Consider the following 24,306-nt stretch of genomic DNA (forward strand, 5'->3'; position numbering starts at 1 on the left):
AAACCAAAAAAAAAAAAAAAATTAGGGGCCGGAGATATAGCACAGCGGTAGGGTGTTTGCCTGAGATGCAGAAGGATGGTGATTCGAATCCCAGCATCCCATATGGTACCCCAAACCTGCCAGGAGTGATTTCTGAGCCTAGAGCCAGGAGTAATCTCTGAGTGCTGCCGAGTGTGACCCAAAAACCAAAACCAAAAAAAAAATTTCTTTTGGGGGCCAGAGAGATAGGATGGAGGTAGGGCGTTTGCCTTGCATGCAGGTTGGTGGTTCAAATCCCAGCATCCCATATGGTCCCCTGAACCTGCCAGGGGTGATTTCTGAGTGTAGAGCCAGGAGTAACCCCTGAGAGCTGCTGGGTGTGACCCAAAAACAAAAGCAAAAAAAAATTATTCCTATTTGAAAGGAAATTTTTTGTGTGTGGTTTTTGGGTCACACCCGGCAGTGCTCAGGGGTTACTCCTGGCTCCATGCTCAGAAATTGCTCCTGGCAGGCTTGGGGGACCATATGGGATGCTGGGATTTGAACCGATGACCTTCTGCATGACAGGCAAATGCCTTACTTCCATGCTATCTCTCCGGCCCCTAGAGAGGAATATTTTTAAAGTTAGAGGAGGACAGTATAAAATGGCATTAACTTTTGAGAAAAAGTGCCTTGTTATGAATTAAAATATCAACAAAAATAATTTTGCATTTTAGAAATTTCCTTAATCATAAGACTAAACTTTAACTTTAGATCCAAGTTTGGGAAAATCTCAACCTTTGAAGAAATTTAAGATTAAAGATGGTTCTAGAGAGGTAGTGAAGCATGTGAGGCTATTAGCTTGCATGTGGTTGACCCACGTTTGATCCCTAGTATCTTATATGATCCCTCAAGTCTTCCAGGAGTGAGTCCCGAGCACAGAGCCAGGAGTAGTTCCAAGCACTCCCTGGCAAGCCCCTCCGACCCCCAAATTGTGAGTAAAGCTAGAGCTTCAGGGACATTTCTCTAATTCTTTTTATGCCAGGTTTAACGTGCTCAAGAAGGCATGGCTTGTCTTCTAGGTCATTACTACTACTGTTCCAACTACTGGCTGCTAGCTCCATGGAACAACTGCAAATATATGCTAGACAACAAACAAACTATTCAAAATTTAAGATTTAAATAATAACCATCAAAGAAACCAGTTTTACTTTTACAGATAAGAAGGTAAATGTCATAGAAATTAGTCTGACAAAGGATGCAACTGTATAACACTTAATAAAATGACCATGAAATTGTCGCAGTATATTGTCATGAAATAAAAATGTAAAAGTAATGGTCAAATGGAATAATATATTTTAGCAGAGTAAAATAATTGTTAAGAACCATAGAACAGTGGTGAAAGTGTCTAGGTTTAAAGACTCTTGGCAACATCCTGAATAAATGCAGGAATGAGCATTTAACCCAGTAGGAGAGGATTTTCGTCAGGAGGGGGAAGTTAACACCCAAATGGCAAATGCAGTTCACAGATGCCTGATAGTTGAGTCTTCTTACTCTATCAGAGTTCATTGGTGGGGGAAGTTTTACAGGAAAAGTGCCGCCCTGAAAGAAACTTGTGGTTTTCCTTTAATGGTTTTCCTTTAAAACTTCTTTTAAAACTTTTCCTTAAAACTTCTGGGCTGAGCGACTCTAGGTCTGTGACCATTAGCATCAATACCTGGTTAGGCCAATTGTGGTTTCTGGTGTGCACATTCTAGAACATGCTTCCATGTTGCTCACAAATTCAGGGGTTCATGTTTTCATCCTAAACATATTTGCACCCCCTCCTTCTTTCCTTTTCTCCTTCTTTTATTCTATATTTTTCCCTGACCCTTATTTTCTCTAACTTTATTGCATAAATGCCTACTCTGAAGTACCTTTGACTATTACCTATCAAAAAGACTTCTGATGCATATGTCCTTTACTTCAGGACACTCATATCCCACCTGTATGGTCTCCCTTTCTTTATTCAATCTTGTGTCAGAGTTTCAAGAACAGCATCTGGCAACTATTAGACTTTCAAGGAACACACGGTTGAATGCATTCTTTGTATAAACTCTATTTAGTAACTAAAAACACATCACCTGTGAGAAGTTGAAAAAAAATCACTTAACACTTAGTGGTAGGAGATTGGTAAAAGCAAGGTCATGATCAGAAGTTTTAGGAAAAGCAGGGTACTTATAGATTGAGATGAATTCTGACAATTACATGTAGAATTTTACAAAGGACTACAAATGTAGAGAGATACTCTGGACCTTGTAGTTTATGGAATATCCCCTCAGACATGAAGAATTTAATTGGCTCTGTCAAAGTATAAGGGGCTAATCAGAATCTTTTTGAAAGATTCATATTTATAGTGATAGCATGGTATTATAAATCACTTATTATTTAATATTGTATAACTCAATGCCACATCAAACAAAATGAAAAGTCTTAAGTGTACAAGGACGAAGAAAATCTGACTTTTGGACATTGGTGGTGGGAATGTTGCACTGGTGAAGGGGGATGTTCTTTACATGACTGAAACCTAATCACAATCATGTTTGTAATCAAGGTGTTTAAATAAAGATATTATTAAAAAAACTAACTTCTACCCAAAAGGACTCAGAGATAGCAAATAAACAAACTTAGTGTGTGGCATGTGATTCAGTGTGTCTCCCTGGACACCTTCTTGGTAATGTGTTCTGATATCACCAATTAATACATTAATTCATTAATACATTTCACCCTGGTTTTCCTTGTTTAATTTGATTCCTTAAATAATGGCAAAGAAGAAAGACACACTTGACATCTAGAAAGTGCTGGGCCAGCTCTTTAGTTAGTTCCTACTTGCACTCACAGCAAGAAGAATGAAGAATGAGTAAGAGGGCCAATGAAGAAATTGTGCAACATGATTGAAGCTGAGCACAGTCTGTAATTAGCCAGGGCAGTGTGAATTGCTGCATCACACACCGGCTTACTCAATCTTTCCAAAACCATCACCTTTCAAAGTAAGTCATAGTCGATGAACAATTACTGAGACCCAATTAGATGGTGTCTGAACTAAAACAAGTTACCTGATTCTGACTCTTAAATCTAGACTAGGAAATATTAGAGAATTTCACATTAAAGTTCACAATGACATGTGAGAGGAGAGGCTCAAGTCAAATGCTCTAAAATATTCTCAAAGATTCCATCTTAAAACTGTAACAACTGTCCCATTGTAGGTATTAATAGTTGGCATCAATAAATGGACAGCGTTGACCTGAACCCTTAGCCTAACACAGGCTACGGAAACACTCCCTCTCATCAGGGCTTTGTCTCTGTTCCTTATGATCCAGAAAGGGGGTATGTTTCCTCTTTAACTTAAAAATTGTCAGAAAAAAAATACCCTCATTTCCTCCCAAAGAAATAAACACAGGCAAAGTTCAGCGGGACACATTCCATGGAAGGCAGCCACAGTAGAGCAAAGTGCAGAACCATCAGAGCCAGAGTAAGCCTGTTCCCAGTGGGTACTGGGGGTTCTGGGGTTCTGTTCCCAAATCTCTAAATTTCTAAAGCAAAGCACAGATCTCACTGAAGACCCTTTCCCCAAGGTTCAGAAAATGTATGGCAGGATATGTGTCTTTTAATGATATATCTGCATATTTGTGAATATAAAAATGGCCATCCCTGTAGAAACTTCTTTTGTAATTAAGTACAAATGTTCTGTCACATATTTTATTAATAGGATCAGGTGTCTCCTAGAAGGAAAATATTTCAGATACAGTTACTGTACCATTTCTCAACTTCTTCCAATTTTCTTCATGATTTCATTGCTAGTACCTTTGCTTAGCACCTCTTATCTTTTTTGTGAACAAGTTCACACCGACCTAATTTCTCATAATTTGTTCTTCCTAGTGATATTTAATCTTTGTAAAACTCAGACTAGCTTTACTTTGTAAAGTGTAAGTAATGTTAACATTTACAAAAAACAGTAGGCATGATTCTGTAGCTGAAAACAATACTCCATTTTTTTCTTAAATACCTTTACCTAGCAAATATTTGCTGAACAAATAAGGTGTCTAGAAAGTTAAGTCATTGGGTGAAATAAAGTTCAGGATAGAGAAAAAATATCAGGAATGAGGGAGGATTTGGAATAGAATTAAGGTTTTACTTACCATGTAAACATTATAAGTTATAAAATATGCTAAAATATAAAAAAATCAAGAAAGCAGAAAGTTTGTCTTGTGCAGAAAAAGAAAGAATATAGTTGTACTAAGATAATTGTAAAAAGACAGCTATAAAGGCTTTGGGCCTAGATTAGTAATGTAAATGATAGCTTTAAGTATTAAAAAGAGACAAATCACATCTTATTTATTATATATTTTCTTCCCACACTTAGAACAGTAACTTCTGCTAGTTTTCTGGAAAGAATGATGAACAATATTTTTGTCTGTTATCTTCATTAATATACAAAAAGGATATACTTCGAAGTATTTAATTCAAGCCTGTACAACATTGAATTATTTGCGCTGTAATTTTTCTTATTATTTACTAACCTGGTCACATAATAGCCCATTAATTTTTTTGGAAAAGGTGATGGCTACTTGTTAAGGAAACATTTGATCTTCATGCAGCAAGGTAAAGTCTTAGGAATTGAGATAAAGAAAATTTATAAAAAAAATTGGCAGTTACCTGTATTTCAGTTTTACTACTGAATAGATGAAAACAATGTAAGGTATGGGTTGCTGCATCAAATTTCTGGACAGCTTCTTGTTTAGAAAGGGAGTTTCTACCTCATACACATCATAGTTTACACAGAAAGATAATTAGAATTTCAAAGTATGGTCCAGGTGTTTGAAAGATATATTGAGCTGTTTATTTTTTAAAGTAACTCTGAAAACCCTATTTTGAATTTTTGTACAATTTAATGATAATATGAATTTTTCATATATACCCACCATTCTCTAACTATTTCTTTCATTGCTCCTAAAAGTTACTAGATATATGTTAAAAATACTTTATAGAAAATCATTCCAAGAGCCAATAGTTGTTTCTCAAAATTTCAACTTGTGTTGTTTCTCCAAAAGTGATCAGATATTAAATACGTTGGGGCGGGTGCGATGGTGCAGCAGTAGGGCATTTGCCTAGCACGCAGCTTATATAGTAGTTGAAATTTTATAACCTTGTAAAAATAAAAAAAATGTTGGTAGGTTAAATTGATTTTAGTAATATATTTATTCACCTAATATATTTAAAATACTGCCAACTGACATAAAATAAAAGTAAGAATTTCAATGATATATACCTTTCCACATTGTCTTAAAACTTATTTTTTTAAAAATATTTTAACAGTATACCTTATTTCAAACATTAAGCAAATATTTTTTTGCCAATCTGAGTATATTTTTACCCTTTTATCCAATAGTTTACTCCTTTGCATTTTCCCATAAGACCACAAAAATTTGGTTATAGCAGAATTGTTTATCATTGCTAAATGTGGAAGAAGCTAGATTGTCTTTCAGCAGATGAATAAATAAACTATAGTACATCTAGACACTAGAATATCTTTCAGAATTAAAAAGAAATTAGGAAGAGGCTGGGGAGATAGTTCAGAGTGCTGGAATATATCCTTTGCATGATAAATGGATTTAACCTTCAGCACAACATGATCCCCAGAACAAACTGCCAGGAGCAACCCCTGAGCACTGAGACTAAAGTAATTTCTGAACACTACTGGGTTTAGCCAAAAACTTAAAAAAAAAAAAAACCCACAAAAGTTGATAAGTATATGTGCAATGAAGGGATTGAAAGACATGAAGGAAACTTAAATATATGCTACTTATTGAGTGAAAGAAGCTAGTATGAAAAGACTACAGACTCTAGGATTCCAACTGGCTGTTTACTGTGGAAAGAACAAACTAACAAAAACTTAGCAATGTCTGCAGGGCGAGGTGTAAGTGGATGGATTTCTTGGGCATAGAAGATGCACCGTGTGGTGTCACAATGATGGATACTTATCATTACACCTTTATTAAATCCATAAAATGAATGGTACTTGAAGTATAGCCATAGGTTAACTGTGAACTTTGGATGACTATGTAGTGTTGACGTAGGTTCATCTTTGGTTTAAAAAAAAAAAAAAAGAAGCATCTTTGGTAAAGTGCATTGCCTAAAGGGGAAGGCTGTGCAGATGCAAAATTTGTGTAGTAAAAGCCTGTGGTAAATCTCTGTACTGACTTTTAGACTTTGCTGTAAACCTAGAACAGCTCAAAAAGTATTCTTAAAAACAAAACAATAAAATATTATTCATTTGAAGATTGTCAAAATTAACAATGCATTGCAAGGTTGGCATTTTTATTTATTTGTTCAAAGGGAAACAAATGCAGGATGATAGATGGTCCGGATTGGACTATGCCATTAGCACGTACAACAAATAGGCATTTCTAGACTCCATGGACTTTAATGAAAACTTACTAAATTTACTTATCCTCTCTTTTATTGTAGTCTTTTTTTCCTTTTTGTGTGTGTAGACAAGAGCTGGCAGAGTTTAGAGTTTCTTTCTTTCTCTCTGTTCAGGGATTACTTCTGGCTTGCTCAGGTAACCATATGTGATGCTGGGTATTATTTTTATATCCTTCCTTGATAGTGTCCTTGCCTTAATTATGAAGGGCCCTTGCAATCATGAGATAAGAGGATACTGTCAGAGGATACACTATGGTGATTCTTTGCTCAGTAAACTTTTTTCCCCCAAATTTGAGTATATGGGTATATTACTTGTTACACATATAAAACTGTTATGATAAAGACAGGGGTGATTTAAATTATGGTTATTTTATGAACTTTTTCTCATAAATTTTTCACAATAAAAAGACATAAACAGATTTTGCAAGCACTTCTGGTTGTTCTCTTGCAAAGAAACATCATTTTGATTATGATAAGTCGGATAATTCAGGAACTGAATTGATTTCTTAGTATATCTATGTATTTTGGATTGGAGCCTAATTTTTAAAGTGTTGAAATTTACATTATAAGCTCACTTAGGGAATAGAAGAGTGAGGTTAAATGATTAATTGATTTTTTAGATGGTATTAGGCCATATTCAACAGTGCTCAGGACTTAACTTTTTTATTTTTGTAACCATTTTTTTAATAATATAATTTTTATTTTAATCATAGTGGCTTACGTATCGTTCACAGTAATATTCCAGGTACATATTTACATTGAATCAGGGGAATTCCCACCACCGAATTTTTCTCCCCCCACCTCCGCTCCCATCTTTCTTCCCATATCCTCCACTCTCACCCCGGGACTGTTAGAATGTGTGGTCCCCTCTGTGTCTAGTTTATTACTTAGTGGTCTTATGACTGTTTGGTCTTGGTGCCTCCATTACTGCCCCCTCTAATTGGGAGGCGGGACTAGAAAGTTCAAGTTATGTGGTTTTGTTTGAGGAAGAGAAAGGTAATATAATGGGGTAAAAATCAACTAAGCAGACTATGAGCAGAGTCATTCTAGAGGCTCTCATCCTTGGTTTGAGGGATGAAGGGGAAAAGAAGAAGGTGAAACACCACAACAGTTCAAAAAGAGGAATCAAATAAGATATCCAGTGAGCACTGTAGCCATAAAAATATGCACCACATAGTTGGCATGGTCTTGAGATAGGAAATATGACAAGGCGCAAAGAGGAAGAAGAGAAAAGAAGAAAGAAAAAGTAAATATATAAATAAAAAATGGACAACTACTACAATATCCACCCCAAAACAAAGAAATCGACCAAAACTAGATAAAAGAAAAAAAAACATAGAAAAAAAAAGATTATTTTGTGCTTTTTGTCTCTTTTTTTTCCCCTCCTGCATAGGCACAGTAAATATTGGGGTCATTCGAAATGGGAATCCCCTTGGCCTAAGAGATACAGGGTTTCTCCACCCTTGGAATATATTGTCATGGGATTATCTATAGACTCCTTTCAAGTTCATTTACTCTCCCCTTGTTGCTTTTGTGGTGTATGGAAGACTTCTGCTCCGATCTGGATGATAAAAACAGACCTCTATATCTAGAGATCTCAGTCTGTGCACAGGTCAAGGAGTGGAACTTATGATGCTTATTTACTCATGGCTCTGTGCTCAGGAGTCATTCTTGGCAGTGCTCAGGGAACCAGTGTTGGTTCTAGGTATCAAATCAGGGTTAGTGTATTCTAGGTAAGCACCTTAATTCTTAGAGAGATATAAGAATATATATTATTAATCTATTATAGATATGACAGATATTATATCTAGTCCTGAATGATAATTCTTAATTGAATCTATATTCAGAGTGGATTGAGACCAGATTTAGAGTGGAATATTTGCATTTACTTTACACTCATACTAAACATTTGAATGAGAAACCTATACAACTTAAAATATATTACTTTTTCAATTGCCAGGAAATGCGTGGACAAATATAGTCACAAAGACCTTTTGCAATTATTTAATACCCAAGACAATTCTATGTACCATAATTCAAAAGAACAATATACTTGCAATTTTAATATAATCTTCAGAAAACAAAGTCAAAGTTTATCCCAAGAGAATATAGTGCTCTATTTTGTAATAAATATACCTGGAAATAATAAAGGGAAACTCAGAGTGATGATCAGTAAACTACCAAAACAGGAACATTTTAAATATCTTGGTAGTGGTTCAAAATAATTTGTACCCTGAGCCCAGTGACCATTTGCCAGGGAGAGCCAAAGTTGAGAAATTTCTATTAAAAACATGACTCAGAGGGGGAAATGTAGAGGATGGAAATGAAGGAAATGATATATTATGCTTTCCAATTGGTTATTCCTGAAGTCACATGTTCTGAGGTTCTTTAAAAGGAAGGTATCTACACTCAAGTGGGCAATCTCAGCTTCCTGAGAGCTACAACTTCTTTCTCATCTGCAGAGTAATCCTAGAGAGCTCACAAGATGTGTGATGCACTTGTAGGTACCTGGAAACTTGTCTCCAGTGAAAACTTTGATGATTACATGAAAGAAGTGGGTAAGGAAATTTTCTGTGCAACATTGGATTCCTAATTTTTTCATTGAGGGGGAAGGGATTGTTGTTATTTTAACTCTGAAAATATTGAACAGGATGCTGTTTTCTATAGAAAAGCTATAAAATTATTTTAAGAGGTCTCTGAGCTCCTTACAAAAATGAATTTGTGCTGGATGTTCTCTGAAAAAAATATCTAATGTTTCTAGAAACATTATAGACCAAAGTCATAAATAATGATTTCTAAAGAAGAACAAATTTGAAAAAAGAGAAACTTTTGGGCCAATAGAAATGATAAGATAGTATTTGCTTGATAAACTTGTGTATCTTTGATTTGCTTATCTCCTTGCCTTTCTCTCCTCACTTCCCTCTTGCCTATAAAATAAGCGGTAATTTGGAAAAAAGACACTCATATTTCCTATCATGCAATAACTCCCACTTGAAACGGATGGCCTTATATTTCTCATCTCAGTTTAAGTTATAAAGTAAATGCATGTTAGTATCTATTTTATAATCTCCATGACAACACATTAAAATGTATGGCTATTTTATGGGAGACAGAAATCATAATTTCAAAATCATAATTTCCTTACAGACTTGAATATTTTTGTCTAGAGATACATAGAACATCATAGAAATATAACATGTACTAATGTATCATTCAAATGTTCTGTAGGAAGTTACAAAGGTAAAGGGAGTTTGTAGACTAAAGCAAAGGAGATGAATTCACACTCAGACAACTTCAACCTTTAAGGCTCTTTTCCTCATAGCCCGATGCATGATAAATCTGACCTGGGGGGGTTTAATTAGAAAGGTTTTTTTTGTTTTTTGTTTTTTGTTTTTGGGCCACACCCAGCGGTGCTCAGGGGTTACTCCTGGCTGTCTGCTCAGAAATAGCTCCTGGCAGGCACGGGGGACCATATGGGACACCGGGATTCGAACCAATCACCTTTGGTCCTGGATTGGCTGCTTGCAAGGCAAACTCCGCTGTGCTATCTCTCCGGGCCCAGAAAGGGTTTTTATATGATATCTTTTTAGGGGTTATAATTTAATCCACAAATAAAAATCACATTATATTTTTGTATGCTTAAGCTCCTATTTATTTTGTAGACAGGAGAGAAAGGAATTTTTGCAAGAATGACACTAAGCTTTTTATAATATTCATGATTTAGTAAAATAATAAGTATTGTTATACAGATGACATGATTAGGGTTATGATATTTGGTTCAGAGGTTACTTCTGGTGTGAACTGAGACCATGTGTTTCTGGGGATTTGAACTGGGGGTCACAGTATACATGGCAAATGAGGCTTATTTCCTGCACTATTTCTCCAACCCCAATATATCTAATTTTTTATCTTTTACCTTTTTATTTTTTAATCTTATTTTCCCAATATATCTAATGTTTTAAAACAAAGTTTTTGTTTTGTTTTGTGTTGGTTTGATTTTTGGGTGATGTTCAGGGGTTACTCCTGGCTATGTGCTCAGAAATCGCTCCTGGCTTGGGGGACCATATGGGACATCAGGATTGAACTGGGGATCGAACCCAGGTTCCTCCTGGGTCAGCCATGTACAAGGCAAACGCCCTATCGCTGTGCTATATCTCCGGCCACTAACCCAAGTATTTTAAACCATAACATTCTGGTGATAACGAGAGGCAATTATGCTTCCTAGAATCTGCTATTGTAACTTTTGATCCAGCAGCAAGTAGAGCCTGCTCTACTTGGGCAGATGATAAATTTAATTCTTCCCATGTTTGACTGGTGGAAGTGCTATAAACATTGCATCCATTCACTGGGTTACCTCCATACATGTTCTGTTTTGTAACAAAAGCACAATTTGTTGGAATAGTATATTACTATCCCATCTGGAACTACATTTTTTTTTTAGATAGAGAGTTCAATCTGAGTATGTCATTATTTGGTGCAATATATTGTTTATTTATTTATTTTTTTTGTTTTTCGGGCCACACCCATTTGATGCTCAGGGGTTACTCCTGGCTAAGAGCTCAGAAATTGCCCCTGGCTTGAGGGAAACATATGGGATGCCGGGGTCGAACTGCGGTCCTTCCTTGGCAGCACTTGCAAGGCAGACACCTTACCTCTAGTGCCACCTCACTGGCCCCGAATATATTGTTTATTTTTATGTTTGTCATTTGTAAATAGATTTGTTTAAAAGCGTAACTTAAATTTACATATATTAAAAATTCAAGGGCCAGAGAGATAACACAGTTGTAGGGCTTTTGCTTGCATGCAGCTGATTCAGGACTGATGGTAGTTTGAATCCCAGAATCCCATATGGTCCCCGAACTTGCTAGGATAATTTCTGAGTGCAGAGCCAGGATTAACCCCTGAGTGCCTCTGGATGTAACCCAAAAAGAAAACAAAAAAATTTTTTTCAATATATTTTGACTATCATAGAATGATTATTAGATCTGCAATCAAAGCAAGTCATCAAAACACTGTGTTAGGTCACAAATCATTTACCCAAAAGTTCACGTAAGAAAAATATGTTTACCTTAAAAATTAATAGTTTGCAATTTAGTTATTTTCTAATAAAAGTGTTAATTCTCAATTTACTCAAACTGATTTTTTTAAATTTTGAAGTGTTTACAATGGAAAACAAGACATTCCTTGACATTTCTTACAATGAATACATCACCGTCCTAAAATGATATGAATGTGGGAAATATTTTGCCATTGGGAAAAATTAATTAAAACCTTCATTTCATTGGGGGAATAATTTGGAATAGAAGCCAAGAAAAATAGATTTGGCAGAAAAAGCACTGAAATGGGATTTTTTTTAATGTCCAAAATAGATTTAAAGACAAAACAAAACAAGCAAAACCCAGAGAAACTAGAACTCTAGAATTCTGTCTTTATGTGTCAGATAATTTTTATTATCTATAAAGGGAAAGTAAAAGTACATCTTGAATTAGTTAAAACTAATCTGGCTACCTTAGTGGTTGTGATGGTCAATTCAATTTGGAAGTGCAGTGACTTTTAAAATGTGTGTGTGTGTGTGTGTGTGTGTGTGTGTGTGTGTGTGTGCGTGTTTCCCAGAAGACTTAGTCATGCATAGATTCTTGTTGAAAACTAAAAAATGTATTTTCTGTGGAGGTGTACTTGAACCCAAGAAAGGCAAATTTAAATAGATCTACTACAGCTAACTTCATCTCTTATATTTCTGTAAGCATTGGTCTGCTTTATTCATTACAATTTTTAAGGAAGCCTTTAATAAACTCAGTGATTTTTATTCTATACACATGGACAGATCTCCCATATTTAATCATATATGCATAAATAAACTTCCATTACATCATTTTGCAGCTATTATTTTAGGATTTTAGGAAAAAAAATGTAATCTTAACCTTTTTTTTTCTTCTCCCAACTTTAGGAGTGGGTTTTGCAACCAGAAAAGTGGCTGGTATGGCCAAACCCAATATGATTATTAGTGTGAGTGGAGACGTGATCACCATTAAATCAGAAAGTACCTTCAAAAATACTGAAATTTCTTTCAAACTGGGCCAAGAGTTTGATGAAGTGACTGCAGATGACAGGAAAGTTAAGGTGAGCTATAAGGACTTAAAACACTGGGAAATCCTGCCTTCTAAATGATCCTAGCCACAAGAAGTAATTTTGTAAAAGGAGTGAGGCCAAAGGTCCCCTCATAAATCTAAACTGTGGTGCCTTTACTCAATATTTAATCAGTGAATTTTCTCACATAGTTGCCCTCATTTAAAGAAATGACAAATATAACTTATTTCTCATACCATGCATAGGGTAATTGAAGTGTTATACTAATAGGGAATGATTATTAAAAGATGAAAATCACCTGTAATGCCATTTCAGTATAAACTCCGAAAATACATTCAATTAAGGTTTTTACAGGTTTTTGTTTGTATGATTTCTGATTATAATTCTGTACTATTTATGCTTCTGATTTTATATGCATAATTTTTATAATGATTTTTTGTTATATGGAATTACTAATTAAATTTGAACATTTATTCCAAGGGGATTAATTATTTAATTTTGGTTTCTGCCACAGAGCTGCTTTACCTTAGATGGAGGTATCCTGGTTCAGGTGCAGAAGTGGGATGGAAAATCAACCACCATAAAGAGAAAGCGAGTGGATGACAAGCTGGTGGTGGTGAGTATCTTCTAGCAACTTCATACTGAATTCTTTTACAAATTCACTCATAATCATTATGAGGACAGATAATAGATCAAAAAAGGTGATTCTGGGGGTGGGGGTAAAAAAAATAGAAGCAATGCTGCTGGGAAGTGGAGTTGAAGAATTTTACAAATGGGGTAATTTTAGCAGCTGTATTTTGTGCTTTTAAATTGAGATCAGTCATACAGTATTTCTGACACTTTCCTGCATGCATCCTATGTATTAAACACTTCTGTTTCTGCTTATTACTAACCATCTTGATTGCTTACTTTCCTGAAAGAAAGAAGTTGCTATTTCATATGTTGATATTTACCTACTTTTTACGATATCAAGTATGCAATAAAATCTCAAACAATTATTCTACAAATCAATTTGCTTCCTTCGTACAACCAAGGAAGACAACAAATGAGCAAGTGATTTTTTCCAGTGATTGACTAGAATTTTTTTTGTGTCTAGGAATGTATCATGAAGGGCGTCACTTCCACTAGAGTTTACGAGAAAGCATAAATCAAGAGACATTGAGCTGGGCTGATGTTTGCATCTTACTCTACAAAGTTCCACCAGATATATTGTCCAAACATAATTTGTCTTTCTTTTTCATTAATTAGCAAGTTACCAATTGTCTCCCCCCCCCAAATGATCTATGTAACTGTGTTGGTTAAATAAATTTTTTTAGACTTAGCAGGTGTTATTTATTTATTCATTATATTAAAAAATGTTCTCATAATTCAGTGAAAAAAATAGAAAATTTTTGTTTTGTTTTTGGTAGATGTGATTTGTTTATAATACTACTTGAAATATCAATATGAATTAATTCCATACTGTTTAGAAGAGATATTGAATATGTGCTATTAATAATTATGGTATTTAAAAATATACTTATAACCAAATAATTACCTCTCAGAGACATAAATAATTTTAAATGTAGTGAATTGTTCATAGCCTGTTGGTCTTTTTTTTTAATTTTTTAATTTTTAATTATGAGAACAAGGATGCAAAGAAAGAGGACAAGGTAAAGTTACAGTGGAAGGACAATCACCCATAACATAATTCTCAGAAGTCCCCTTGCTGATACCTTAACTCTGAAATTTCAGCCAAAGAACATTAAGATAATAAAACAGAATCCATGTACAATTACTTTGTCCTTCAAGTCCCCAGATTGTAACACATTATAATATTTCTTAACAGCACACAAGGCAATCTAAAGCCATAAAACTTACGTAACTCCTTAAACATTACAGCCATAGTATTTTTTTACATTTCCATATACATGCATATTAGCTTAAGTTAACCTCAAATTTTAAGTGGGTTCTTTTTAAGGATTAGAGTCAAAGGAGCACAGTAAAATGGTGTTAGAGTGGCAATTGTTGTTTGCATAGGCCCACCAAAATATGAGGGACATGGAAAGAAATAACCTTGGCCTAAATACAAAGAGACCTGACCCCTGAAGTTTCCTGGCACAAGACCAACTCTAGGCTCCAGGCAAGCTAGATCGTCCAATTGAAGACATTGTCTGTAGTGCCAACACTTTTATTTTTCACACAGTCTCTGTTGTTGGTATCATGTTTCTGTATTAAAGATCCTGGAATCTGCATATCCTACATTGAAGTCAGGATGTGGAACGTCCTCTCGTTTCACCTCACAATCAAAGGGCAATGCAGGGAGCCCTGTCCTGTAAGCAGGTCATTGTTGTTGTTAAGTCTTCTCAGTGTTAAGGGAAGTCTCTTTTGAGCAGGTGGATGTTTGAGCAGTGTAGGGTCTTCCGTGATAGAGGATTGCTTCCAGGTGATGTTATAGACCAGCCTGGATGTTTCGTGGATGGCTTCCCTGGTTCAGGGGTGAATGGAAAATGCCCTTTCTTCTGAGGTCTGTGCCATAGCCTGTTGGTCTTAAGGTCTGTCATTTCATACCTATATGTGATAAAACATTAAAAGAGAAGTAGAGGGCCCGGAGAGATAGCACAGCGGCGTTTGCCTTGCAAGCAGCCGATCCAGGACCTAAGGTGGTTGGTTCAAATCCCGGTGTCCCATATGGTCCCTCGTGCCTGCCAGGAGCTATTTCTGAGCAGAAAGCCAGGAGTAACCCCTGAGCACCGCCGGGTGTGACCCAAAAACCAAAAATAAAATAAAATAAAATAAAATAAAAGTAGAATAGCAATGACTTTCATAAAAATATTTTAAAGTATAATTTTTAATCTAAAAATCACTTGTGAATCAAGCTATCTCTGAATTTCTCAAGAATTAATTAGTAATAATTTTATATTTATTTCAGGAAAGAGGTAATATGTAATGGATGCAAACTTTCTTGCAATGGTTTCCAATTTTTCTTATTTCTTACCTATGGAACTTTATATTCAAATAAAATATTGAAGAGGTGCTAAAGAGGGATAAAACGATATGCATGGCACCCCCTCATTAACAATAGTGCAAACCACAATGTCAGAAAGGAAAGAGAGAGTGAGGGAGAGAAGCAGAATGCCTGTCCCAGAGACAGGCAGGAGGTGGGGGTGGTAGGGAAATGGGAGACATTGGTGGCAGGAATGTTACACTGGTGAAAGGAAGTGTACATTCTATAACTGAAACCAACTATAAACATTCCTGTAACCATAGTTATTAAATAAGACACCATTATTTAACAATAATAAATTATTTTATGTAATATATATAATAATATAATAAATAATTTATTATAGAATAATAACATATATGTATATATATATAAGGGCCAGGGATGAGGCTCTTGGTCCAATCCCCAGCACTGGAAAAATAATAAATATTTCTGAAACTTCTTTTCAAATAAAATCTTCATGGAATCCCAATATGTAAAAGAGACCAAAAATGCTAAGATTTCTCAGGTAAGTTTGTTTGTGTTTGGGAGTGAGAGTGGGGGTGAGTCAGGGGTTGGTGTGCAAGGAGCAGAAACTGGTGGAAAGAGGGAAATGGGATGAGGATTGTGATGTTTATTTCTGCCCTTGGTATAAACTTTAAGTTACTCTACATCAGTGCTTCTCAATTATTTTCTGTCATGCCCCCCTAGGAAGAAGAAAACATTTTTCATGCCCCTCTCCCGCGCGACTGTAAATAGTATCTTTATTTAAAAAACTTTAATTTGTAAAACAAAAATATATAAAATAATTTGAGCTGATTTTTTAATCAGAGGTGATGTCTGGATTAATGGCTCCAATGAGCATGTTTTGCAATACATAGCTTTTCGAAGCGGGGTTTGAAGCAGGACACAGCGACTCTCAGAGTCATACATACAGAGTCATAAACAAGGGGCTTAGCTTGTTATGACGGTGTTTGCCAAGGTCAAAAGCGCCCCACCTTTACGGAGCCTCGCGCCCCCCTAGAGGGCGTACCCCACTATTTGAGAACCACTGCTAGACTTCCAAGTTTTTGTTTACACTTTGTTTTAAGTCAAAACTGTGAAAAGTATGTGCTGCAGTTGATATTAATTTTATTGTTATACTTCCCTTTTATGCTTTTATTTTATTTTGCTTTATTTGTGTTTGTTTTGTGGAACACACCTGGTGGTGCTCAGGACTTACCCTTAGGTCTGCACTTTCCACTTCTGGGGGACCAGATGGGGTGCTGGGGATTGAATCTGGGTCAGCCACATTTAAGAAAAACACATAATTTTTAGTCCTTTCAAAATGTTGTTCTAGGCTTAGTGATTTACAATACCGTTAAAGATAGGGTTTAATGCATACAATGTCTCAATGCCACACTCTCCTCTAGAGTGTCCCTCCTTTCACCCTCAATCCTTCCTATCCAAATTCCCCCATTTCTCTAAACCCTATTTTCAGACCCTATTGCCTTTGCCTATTTTTTACTTCCTTCATATCTTTCTTTATACATCACCTTCGAGGGAGATCATTCTGCATCTATCTTCTGACTAAATTCACACAATCTGCTGTGGTATTCTCTAGATTAATTCATGAAGCTTCAAATCACATGATTTTTGTCTTTTTTTTCCAGCTAAGTATGGATATATCAGTTTCTTTATGTAGTTATCTGTTCTTGGATACTTGTGTTGTTTCTATATTTTAGCTATTGTGAATAATGCTGCAATGAATATAGGAACACAAATACCTTTTCTGAATAGAATTTTTGGGCCTTTGGGAATAGATGCCAAGATGTGGAATGCAGAATCCTCTGACAACTCAATTCTTAATGCATTGATAAGTCTAAAAACTATTTTCTAGAGAGGCTGGACTATTTAATATCCCCACTTGCAGTGAATAGGTTTTTTCCTTCCCCCACATCCACTGGTTGTTTTAGTTTCACTGATATGAGGTACTACCTTGTTTTAATTTGCATTTTTTCTGATAGTATGAAATGCAGAGATATTTTTTTCAATGTAGACCTACTGGCCATCTCCATGTCTTCTTTGAGGAAGTTTCTGTTTATCTCTTCTCCCAATTTTTTGATTTTCTTTCCTTATTATGTTTTTGTTTGTTTTTGTCTACCTGAGTTAATTGCATGCAAGGATATCACCCAACCCTCTGAGCATTGCTTTGGTCCCTTTCTTGTTAAGTTTTACTGTGATACTGATGCCAGTGAGGGTTCCTAGATGACATATATGAAATGGGGAGGAGAAAGACAGTCTAAGAAGATCTACTGCATTCTCTGCCTCCACCTCTGAAACTCAGGAACAGCTAGAATGATCTAGGACTAATAAAGTTTACCATGAGCCCATGCACAGCATGGGCCTCAAGTCCCACCAGCTCTACTAAGGGAAGCCTTCAAGCAGCATCTGATGTCCATTTGGTCTACCCAGCATATGATTTTATTTCTGCCACATGATTATTTTGGGAAACTGTGGAATTAAACTGGAGAGAGGAATTATTCTTTGCAGGAAAGGAGACTCAGTCCTAGATCTTATTCTGGCCTTGGAAGTCCTTTGTCTTCCCTCACAAAAAAAAAGAATTTCAAGGGGAGATAAGCAGTGAAGTCAAAGCAGAGTGTTATTTGAAGGTACTGAGGAAAGGAAGGGAGAGGATAAGAAAGGGAGAGAATAATGCAGAAGAGAATGAAGGTTTCTTCAAAAAATGGAGAGAGCCCTGGTACACAGCTTGACACTAGGAAAGTCCACATCAAGAGGGAAGAAGCAGGTGACATGTGCATATGGGGAACCATGTTTGTGGACCCATGGAACATGTATGTACCTCTCCTTTATTCCAAGTTGATTTATATACCAACCTGCCCCACTTGGGGTCTTCTACCAGGTAATAATTCTATTATCACTGCCAGGGAAAAGGATTGGGATCAGTTGAGATTCTTTATCCTTCCTTTCCTGGCTTTTATCCCTGCAATGCTTCTCTATCAGGGCTTATTTCTACTAACCACAAGATGCATCTTGTTAGCCATAAGAATAGAGACAAGAGTAACTGCTTCAAGTTCCATCTCTTTGTTTTATTATGTTCCAAGAACTTGTTTGCTTGTTTTTAATTTTTAATAATAAAGTATTTTTTACTTCACCATTTTTCTCCTCCTAAATTAAAAAAAATATTTTTATTTTATTGAAACCACTGTGATCTACAAAGTCATTCAGAGTTGAATTTCAGATATATGTGAATCAGGGACATTCTTACCACCAGTGTCAACCTCCCTCCACCAATGTTCCCAGAATGCATCCTGTTAAGGTCTGGAGTCGAAAGACAAGACCTCACAATTGGAGTAAAGTTGAATAAAACTTTATTCCATTAGCCGCAAATTCCATACTGACTGATCAGGTCAATCTTCCAGAAGATGACCATGCCCATGGTCATAAATAAGATTATATAGGAAGGGGATATAGGAATGTTCTAGCTTTTGATGATCTTTAAAATGATTGACTGTTGTCCCTCAAATACTTTCCAGATAGACTACCTAGTATGGCCAGGTAGCTTCGGGTGGTGATAATGAAAATAGGCTTGAAAAAGCCTAACATGTAGCTTACAACATGTGGTTCTTACAAAATGGTGTCCCTTCTTGTTCAGAACCCAGGACCCCACATATCCTGTACCATCATCCTTTGCACCCTGGCCTGCCAGTATAACAGGCCATTTAAGTTTAGATTGTTAAAGCTTAGATCTCTTGATTCTACTGTTGACTTTGGCTTGGATATTTAGCTCTGTTTTTTTTCTCCACCAATGTACCTGAGATCACTTGGCCCTGTCCCCCCATCCCTTCTTTTTTCTTTTCTTTTTAATTTTATAGAAAAATACAGAAATATTAGGTAAAACAAAGTAATCCATGGCCCAAAGTTCTATGAATACACAAGAGCCACTATTTAAAAGATAAAGAAAGAAAAAGTTTTAAAAAAATTAGGGAAAAAAAGTGGGGGGAGCAGTTTTTTTGTATAGGTGTAGCAAAAGTTGGGGAAAATAGAAAGGAAAAACCTTTGGCCTAAAAACAGGGAGACCTACCCATGAAGCATTCTGCCATAAGACCAATTACAGGCTATGGGCATACTAAGTTGTCTAACCCCAAAGTCTTTCTTCATGGTCCCAGCAAAAGTTCTCCTTAATCATAGTTAATTGCAATCTGTCCCAAGAACTTTTATTAGATTCCAAGAACTCATTGCCATGGTTGAAATCGGTATATGGGGGAGGCTTTCTCTACCTGCCTGCTTCCATACTTCCTTTAAAAGTAACTGCATAGTTAATTTTTCAGTTCTATCTATGTGTAACACCTAACCATAGGAAGACCAGAAGAAGTGTAACTTCCTGATAATTAAGAATTTAATTTTTTTGCAAAAAAATAAAAAAGAGAGAGAGATTTAGACTCATAGTAAGAGTGAAAAAGTCAAAAAGAGAAGATTCTAATATATCGACGAGGAAAATTCCTGTTGAAAATCAAATGTTTTGCATTGTTGGGCCTGATTTAGTAAAGTGGTGATTAAGGGAAAAGCTCGAGAAAGCAATGCTTTTATCTCTCTCCTTAATCCACCTGAAACCCAGGGTCTGGACTAGGAAAGACAGCCCTGCATGTAAAGCATGGGGAGGCTCGCATTCAAGGCCCTCGGACTCTGCTGCATACCTTCCAGCCCACTGCTTGGTGACTGGTTTCTATCACTCAGATTCCTCTGGGAGCCATTGAGCCAGGTTGGAACAAGTAATTACTCTATGCAGGAAAAAGTAAATCAGTTAAATTACATCACCAGAGTGCCAAGTCTGTCACCTTCCCTTAAGAAAAAAAAAAAAAAAAGACTTTTATTAGGAAGCAAATGGTTGTTATTGAAATAAATTTAGAGAGATGTAAGGGAAAAGAGACAGAGAAATCCATGCTCAGAAGAGAACAAGCGCTTCTCTAGACTTGAATAAATCTGGATGGCTTTTAGGAGAGTATATATATACACTATATATATTATATATAATAAAATATAAATATATTTATATATAAATATACAATATAATGAAATATATTATATGTTCTAATAAATATGTATAAAATTATATGTTATATGATATATGTTATTATTTATATATATTTATATTTTTTCTCCAAATTATCTGACCCTGAAATACTCTGCATAATAAAAATTAATTTATCAGTAAATGCCAAGATTAATTGGGGTGATCTGTCTACCTTCAGGCCTTTTGGATAATCTATTTGGCTACGGGCCTTTGTGTTATCTACTTGGCCACTGGCCATTGAAATCATACATTATCTCTAAATTGGCCTAAGGTCTGAGGCAAAATCACTGATGGTAGAAATTGTTGATTTGCATTTATCTGAGAGAGCCTAGGAATTTGCAGGATTGTTAAAAATGTAAGATGAGGCTATTCAAAAATTGGAAAACACACTAGATGCCAGGAGGGCAACTGTGATTTCTTCTTTTATATTCAATTGGATATTTTGGCATCTCAACTATTTGATTCCTGCCCTATCATGGCTGCCTTTTATCTCCAACTCCTAAAATTCCTTTTTTGGGGGACACAGCCATTGATGCTCTGGAGTTACTCCTACCTATGCACTCAGAATTCGCATCTGGCTTGGGGGACCATATGTGATGTCAGGGGTCTAACCCAGGTCTTTCCAAACTCCCCATCACTGTGCTATCACTCTGGTCCCAACTCCTAAAATTTTTCATTATTCTATAGCACACATATAAGTGAATTCCAGCTAGTAATTGCTCTTTGTATACATTTTAAATTAGGGATGAAGAGATAATATGAAGGTAAAGTGCTTAGCTTTTTATGTGGATGCCCCAATTTGATATATGGCACCATATATTGTTCCCCAAAAGTACTACTAGGGTTACTCCAGAACTGGCAATAGCTCCTGAGCACTGCCAGATGTGGTCCCCAAATCTAAAATCGCAACAACAATAATAAATAAATAAATAAATAAATAAATAAACTCATTCTTAACTATGCATTTCTATTCTCTTCATAACTATGCTATTAAAAATCATGTTGGGGGCCCGGAGATATAGCACAACTGCGTTTGCCTTGCAAGCAGCCGATCCAGGACCAAAGGTGGTTGGTTCGAATCCCGGTGTCCCATATGGTTCCCTGTGCCTGCCAGGAGTTATTTCTGAGCAGACAGCCAGGAGTGACCCCTGAGCATTGCCGGGTGTTGGCCCCCCCCCAAAAAAAAATCATGTTGGGCTAGGAGTGACCCTTGAGCACTGTCAAGTAAGGCTCAAAAACACCCTAACTTCTAGAACAAAAGAATAGGTCATCTTGCATATGAAGTTTTATATTTCATCCATGGCACTGTAAATAATTATGATTCCAAAGAGAACCATTGAAAGCAGGTAGGAGAAGGTCGAACAATAATTCAAAGACATTGCCAAGTCACCAATTCTGAGATACCCAGAAGCAGGAAATCTGGACCCCTTTAAGCTAAAAGTACTGAAATCTTTCAAAATGCAGAATCTGAGGCATTGCTAGTGAAGGGTGGATCCCTTCTGAAAAAGAGAAGCTCCAAGAACAAAAGGAAATGAAAAAAGATTATCTCCCCACCTTATGCCCCACCTCCCCTAACTCCAGTAAATGTTTAGGTCAGAGACAAAACTCCAGGTCAAGACCATTTGAAGAATATCCATTTATAACCTTCTGCCAAAAAGCCACTCTAGGCTTTACACTCTTGGAAAAAGACAGTTTTCTCTTAACACATAATTCTAACTTTCAGTCTTCACATTTCTTTAAATAAAACTATTTTATTTAAATAGTATCTTGAGGGGCCAGAGAGATAGCACAGCGGGAGGGCATTTGCATTGCATCCCTCGACCTGGGAAGGACCGTTTCAATTCCCAGTATCCCATATGGTCCACCAGCCTGCCAGGAGCAATTTCTGAGAGGAGAAACCAGGAGTGACCCCTGAGCGCCACTGGGTGTGGTCCAAAACCCAATCAATCAATCAATCAATCAATATTTAAAAATATTAAAAATAATAATATTTTTATTCTAGTCACTTAAAATTTGGAGTGGTTAGAGTGATACTACAGTGGGTAGGATATGTGCCATGTATGTGACCCATCTGGGTTTAATTCCACCACCATAGATGTTCCTCTGAACACCATCAGGAGTGATCCCTAAGCCTAGAGTAAAAACCCTGAGTAATGTTGAGTGTGAGCCTCTCCCCAAATTGGGGTGTTTGGGGTAGAGTTTTGGGTCGCATCTGCTGGTTCTCAGAGGCAGTTCCTGGACTAATCTGTGATGATCTTGGTGCCACGCGAAGTGAGCACTTATATATCGTATGTCTCAGCCTGACCACGAGAGATACCTGAGCACTACTGGTGTGTGGTAGAGAAACTTCTTAATTGCAAAGGGAATTGACTCAAAGTTGGCTCAAAGAGATTATTAACATATGTTCTTACAAGTTTGTGGAAGATCTAACTTGATCCTAGGTAACTGAACACCACTGGTGTAGCCTAAAAATTTGAAATAAAAGGAGAATGAACAGAATGAAAAGCAGCAGGTCAGAAGAGGACATTAAGTTAGATCTTGCCTTTAGTGATTTTTAGAGAGATTAAGATCATGAAAGAGAGAACTATGAGTATGCATTACTTATTTCCTTTTGTCATCTACTCATAAAACATTTACTGAGCACCTGGAATATGTTAGTACTGTTTTAGAGATTTATAGCACAGTAGTAAATAGTTTTATTGCTTGCTCAGGGGAGGATGGAAGAAAACTTGTGGCAATGTGTAAGGAAAACTCTCATATATTACTAAAATATAACTATCCCTGCTGAACTAGTTAGACAGAGATGTTTGAAAGCTGGAAGATTTTGTGTAGGATGGTACATATTGTCGATCAAAATTATTTTTTCAAGAGATATCTCAAGTGGTGGTCATGAGATAAGGGAGTTGCCTATGGAAATTGCTAGTTGGGCCAGAGATTCAATACGAGGATCTTGGTATCTATGGTGCTGGGGATTACCTGGTTCATCCTAGAACTCCTTTGGGTTCTCTAAGGCTTCAAGTGGCAATGTGTCCACCATTTGGTTCTGAGGATCAAATTGGGATCAGCCATATGCAAGGCATATGTCTTAATCTCTGGCACATCTAGTGGTTCTTTTTTGGTTTTGTTTTGTTTTGGGGTCACACCCTGCAGCGCTCAGGGGTTACTCCTGGCTCTATGCTCAGAAATTGCTCCTGGCAGGCTCGGGGACCGATGGGATGCTGGGATTTGAACCAATGACCTTCTGCATGCCAGGCAAATGCTCTACCTCCATGCTATCTCTCTGGCTTCAAGAACAACTTGGGAGTTTATACTGGTTTGCTTGTTTGTTTATTTATTTATTTATTTATTTAATTATTTATTTATTTATTTTACTGGGCTGCACCTAGCAGTACTCAGAGAACACTTCTTTTTTTCTTTTCTTTTTTTAGGCACTTGCCTTTTAAAATTTTTTAAGGCACTTGCTTTATTTTTTATTTTTTGTTTTTTTTTTTGGGGGGGGGGTCACACCCAGTGACATAAAGGGGTTACTCCTGGCTGTGCGCTCAGAAATTGCTCCTGGATCATATTGGACACCAGGGGATCAAACTGTGGTCCATCCTAGGTTAGCATGTGCAAGGCAAATGCCATACTTGCCATACCTGCCATACCCCACATCTAGTGGTTCTTTTGAAATTCTAAATCCAACATACAGGTAAAGCTCTGAATGCCACAGGTGTATCAATTCTGACAAACTAAATGTAACAAAACCCAACACAAA

The 24,306-nt window shown here is 36.4% G+C and overlaps 1 protein-coding gene across 1 annotated transcript; it reads left to right on the forward strand.

The window, feature by feature from the left end:
- Nucleotides 1-8,862: 8,862 nt before the first annotated feature.
- LOC126020556 (fatty acid-binding protein, adipocyte) lies at nucleotides 8,863-13,825 on the forward strand. Its single transcript, XM_049782039.1, has 4 exons — nucleotides 8,863-8,981; nucleotides 12,371-12,543; nucleotides 13,025-13,126; nucleotides 13,607-13,825. The coding sequence occupies exons 1-4, from the start codon at nucleotides 8,909-8,911 to the stop codon at nucleotides 13,655-13,657; spliced, it is 399 nt and encodes a 132-aa protein (XP_049637996.1). The 5' UTR covers nucleotides 8,863-8,908; the 3' UTR covers nucleotides 13,658-13,825.
- Nucleotides 13,826-24,306: the final 10,481 nt, after the last annotated feature.

Source organism: Suncus etruscus, chromosome 10 (assembly GCF_024139225.1).
Source record: "Suncus etruscus isolate mSunEtr1 chromosome 10, mSunEtr1.pri.cur, whole genome shotgun sequence".
NCBI classification, from domain to species: Eukaryota; Metazoa; Chordata; class Mammalia; order Eulipotyphla; family Soricidae; genus Suncus; species Suncus etruscus.

Excerpts from the sequence above, each read along its gene's own strand:
- LOC126020556 (XM_049782039.1), top strand. The coding sequence starts at position 8,909 with ATGTGTGATGCACTTGTAGGTACCTGGAAACTTGTCTCCAGTGAAAAC. Across the intron at positions 12,544-13,024 it reads CAGATGACAGGAAAGTTAAG|AGCTGCTTTACCTTAGATGG; the intron begins GTGAGCTATAAG and ends TTTCTGCCACAG. Across the intron at positions 13,127-13,606 it reads TGGATGACAAGCTGGTGGTG|GAATGTATCATGAAGGGCGT; the intron begins GTGAGTATCTTC and ends TTTTGTGTCTAG.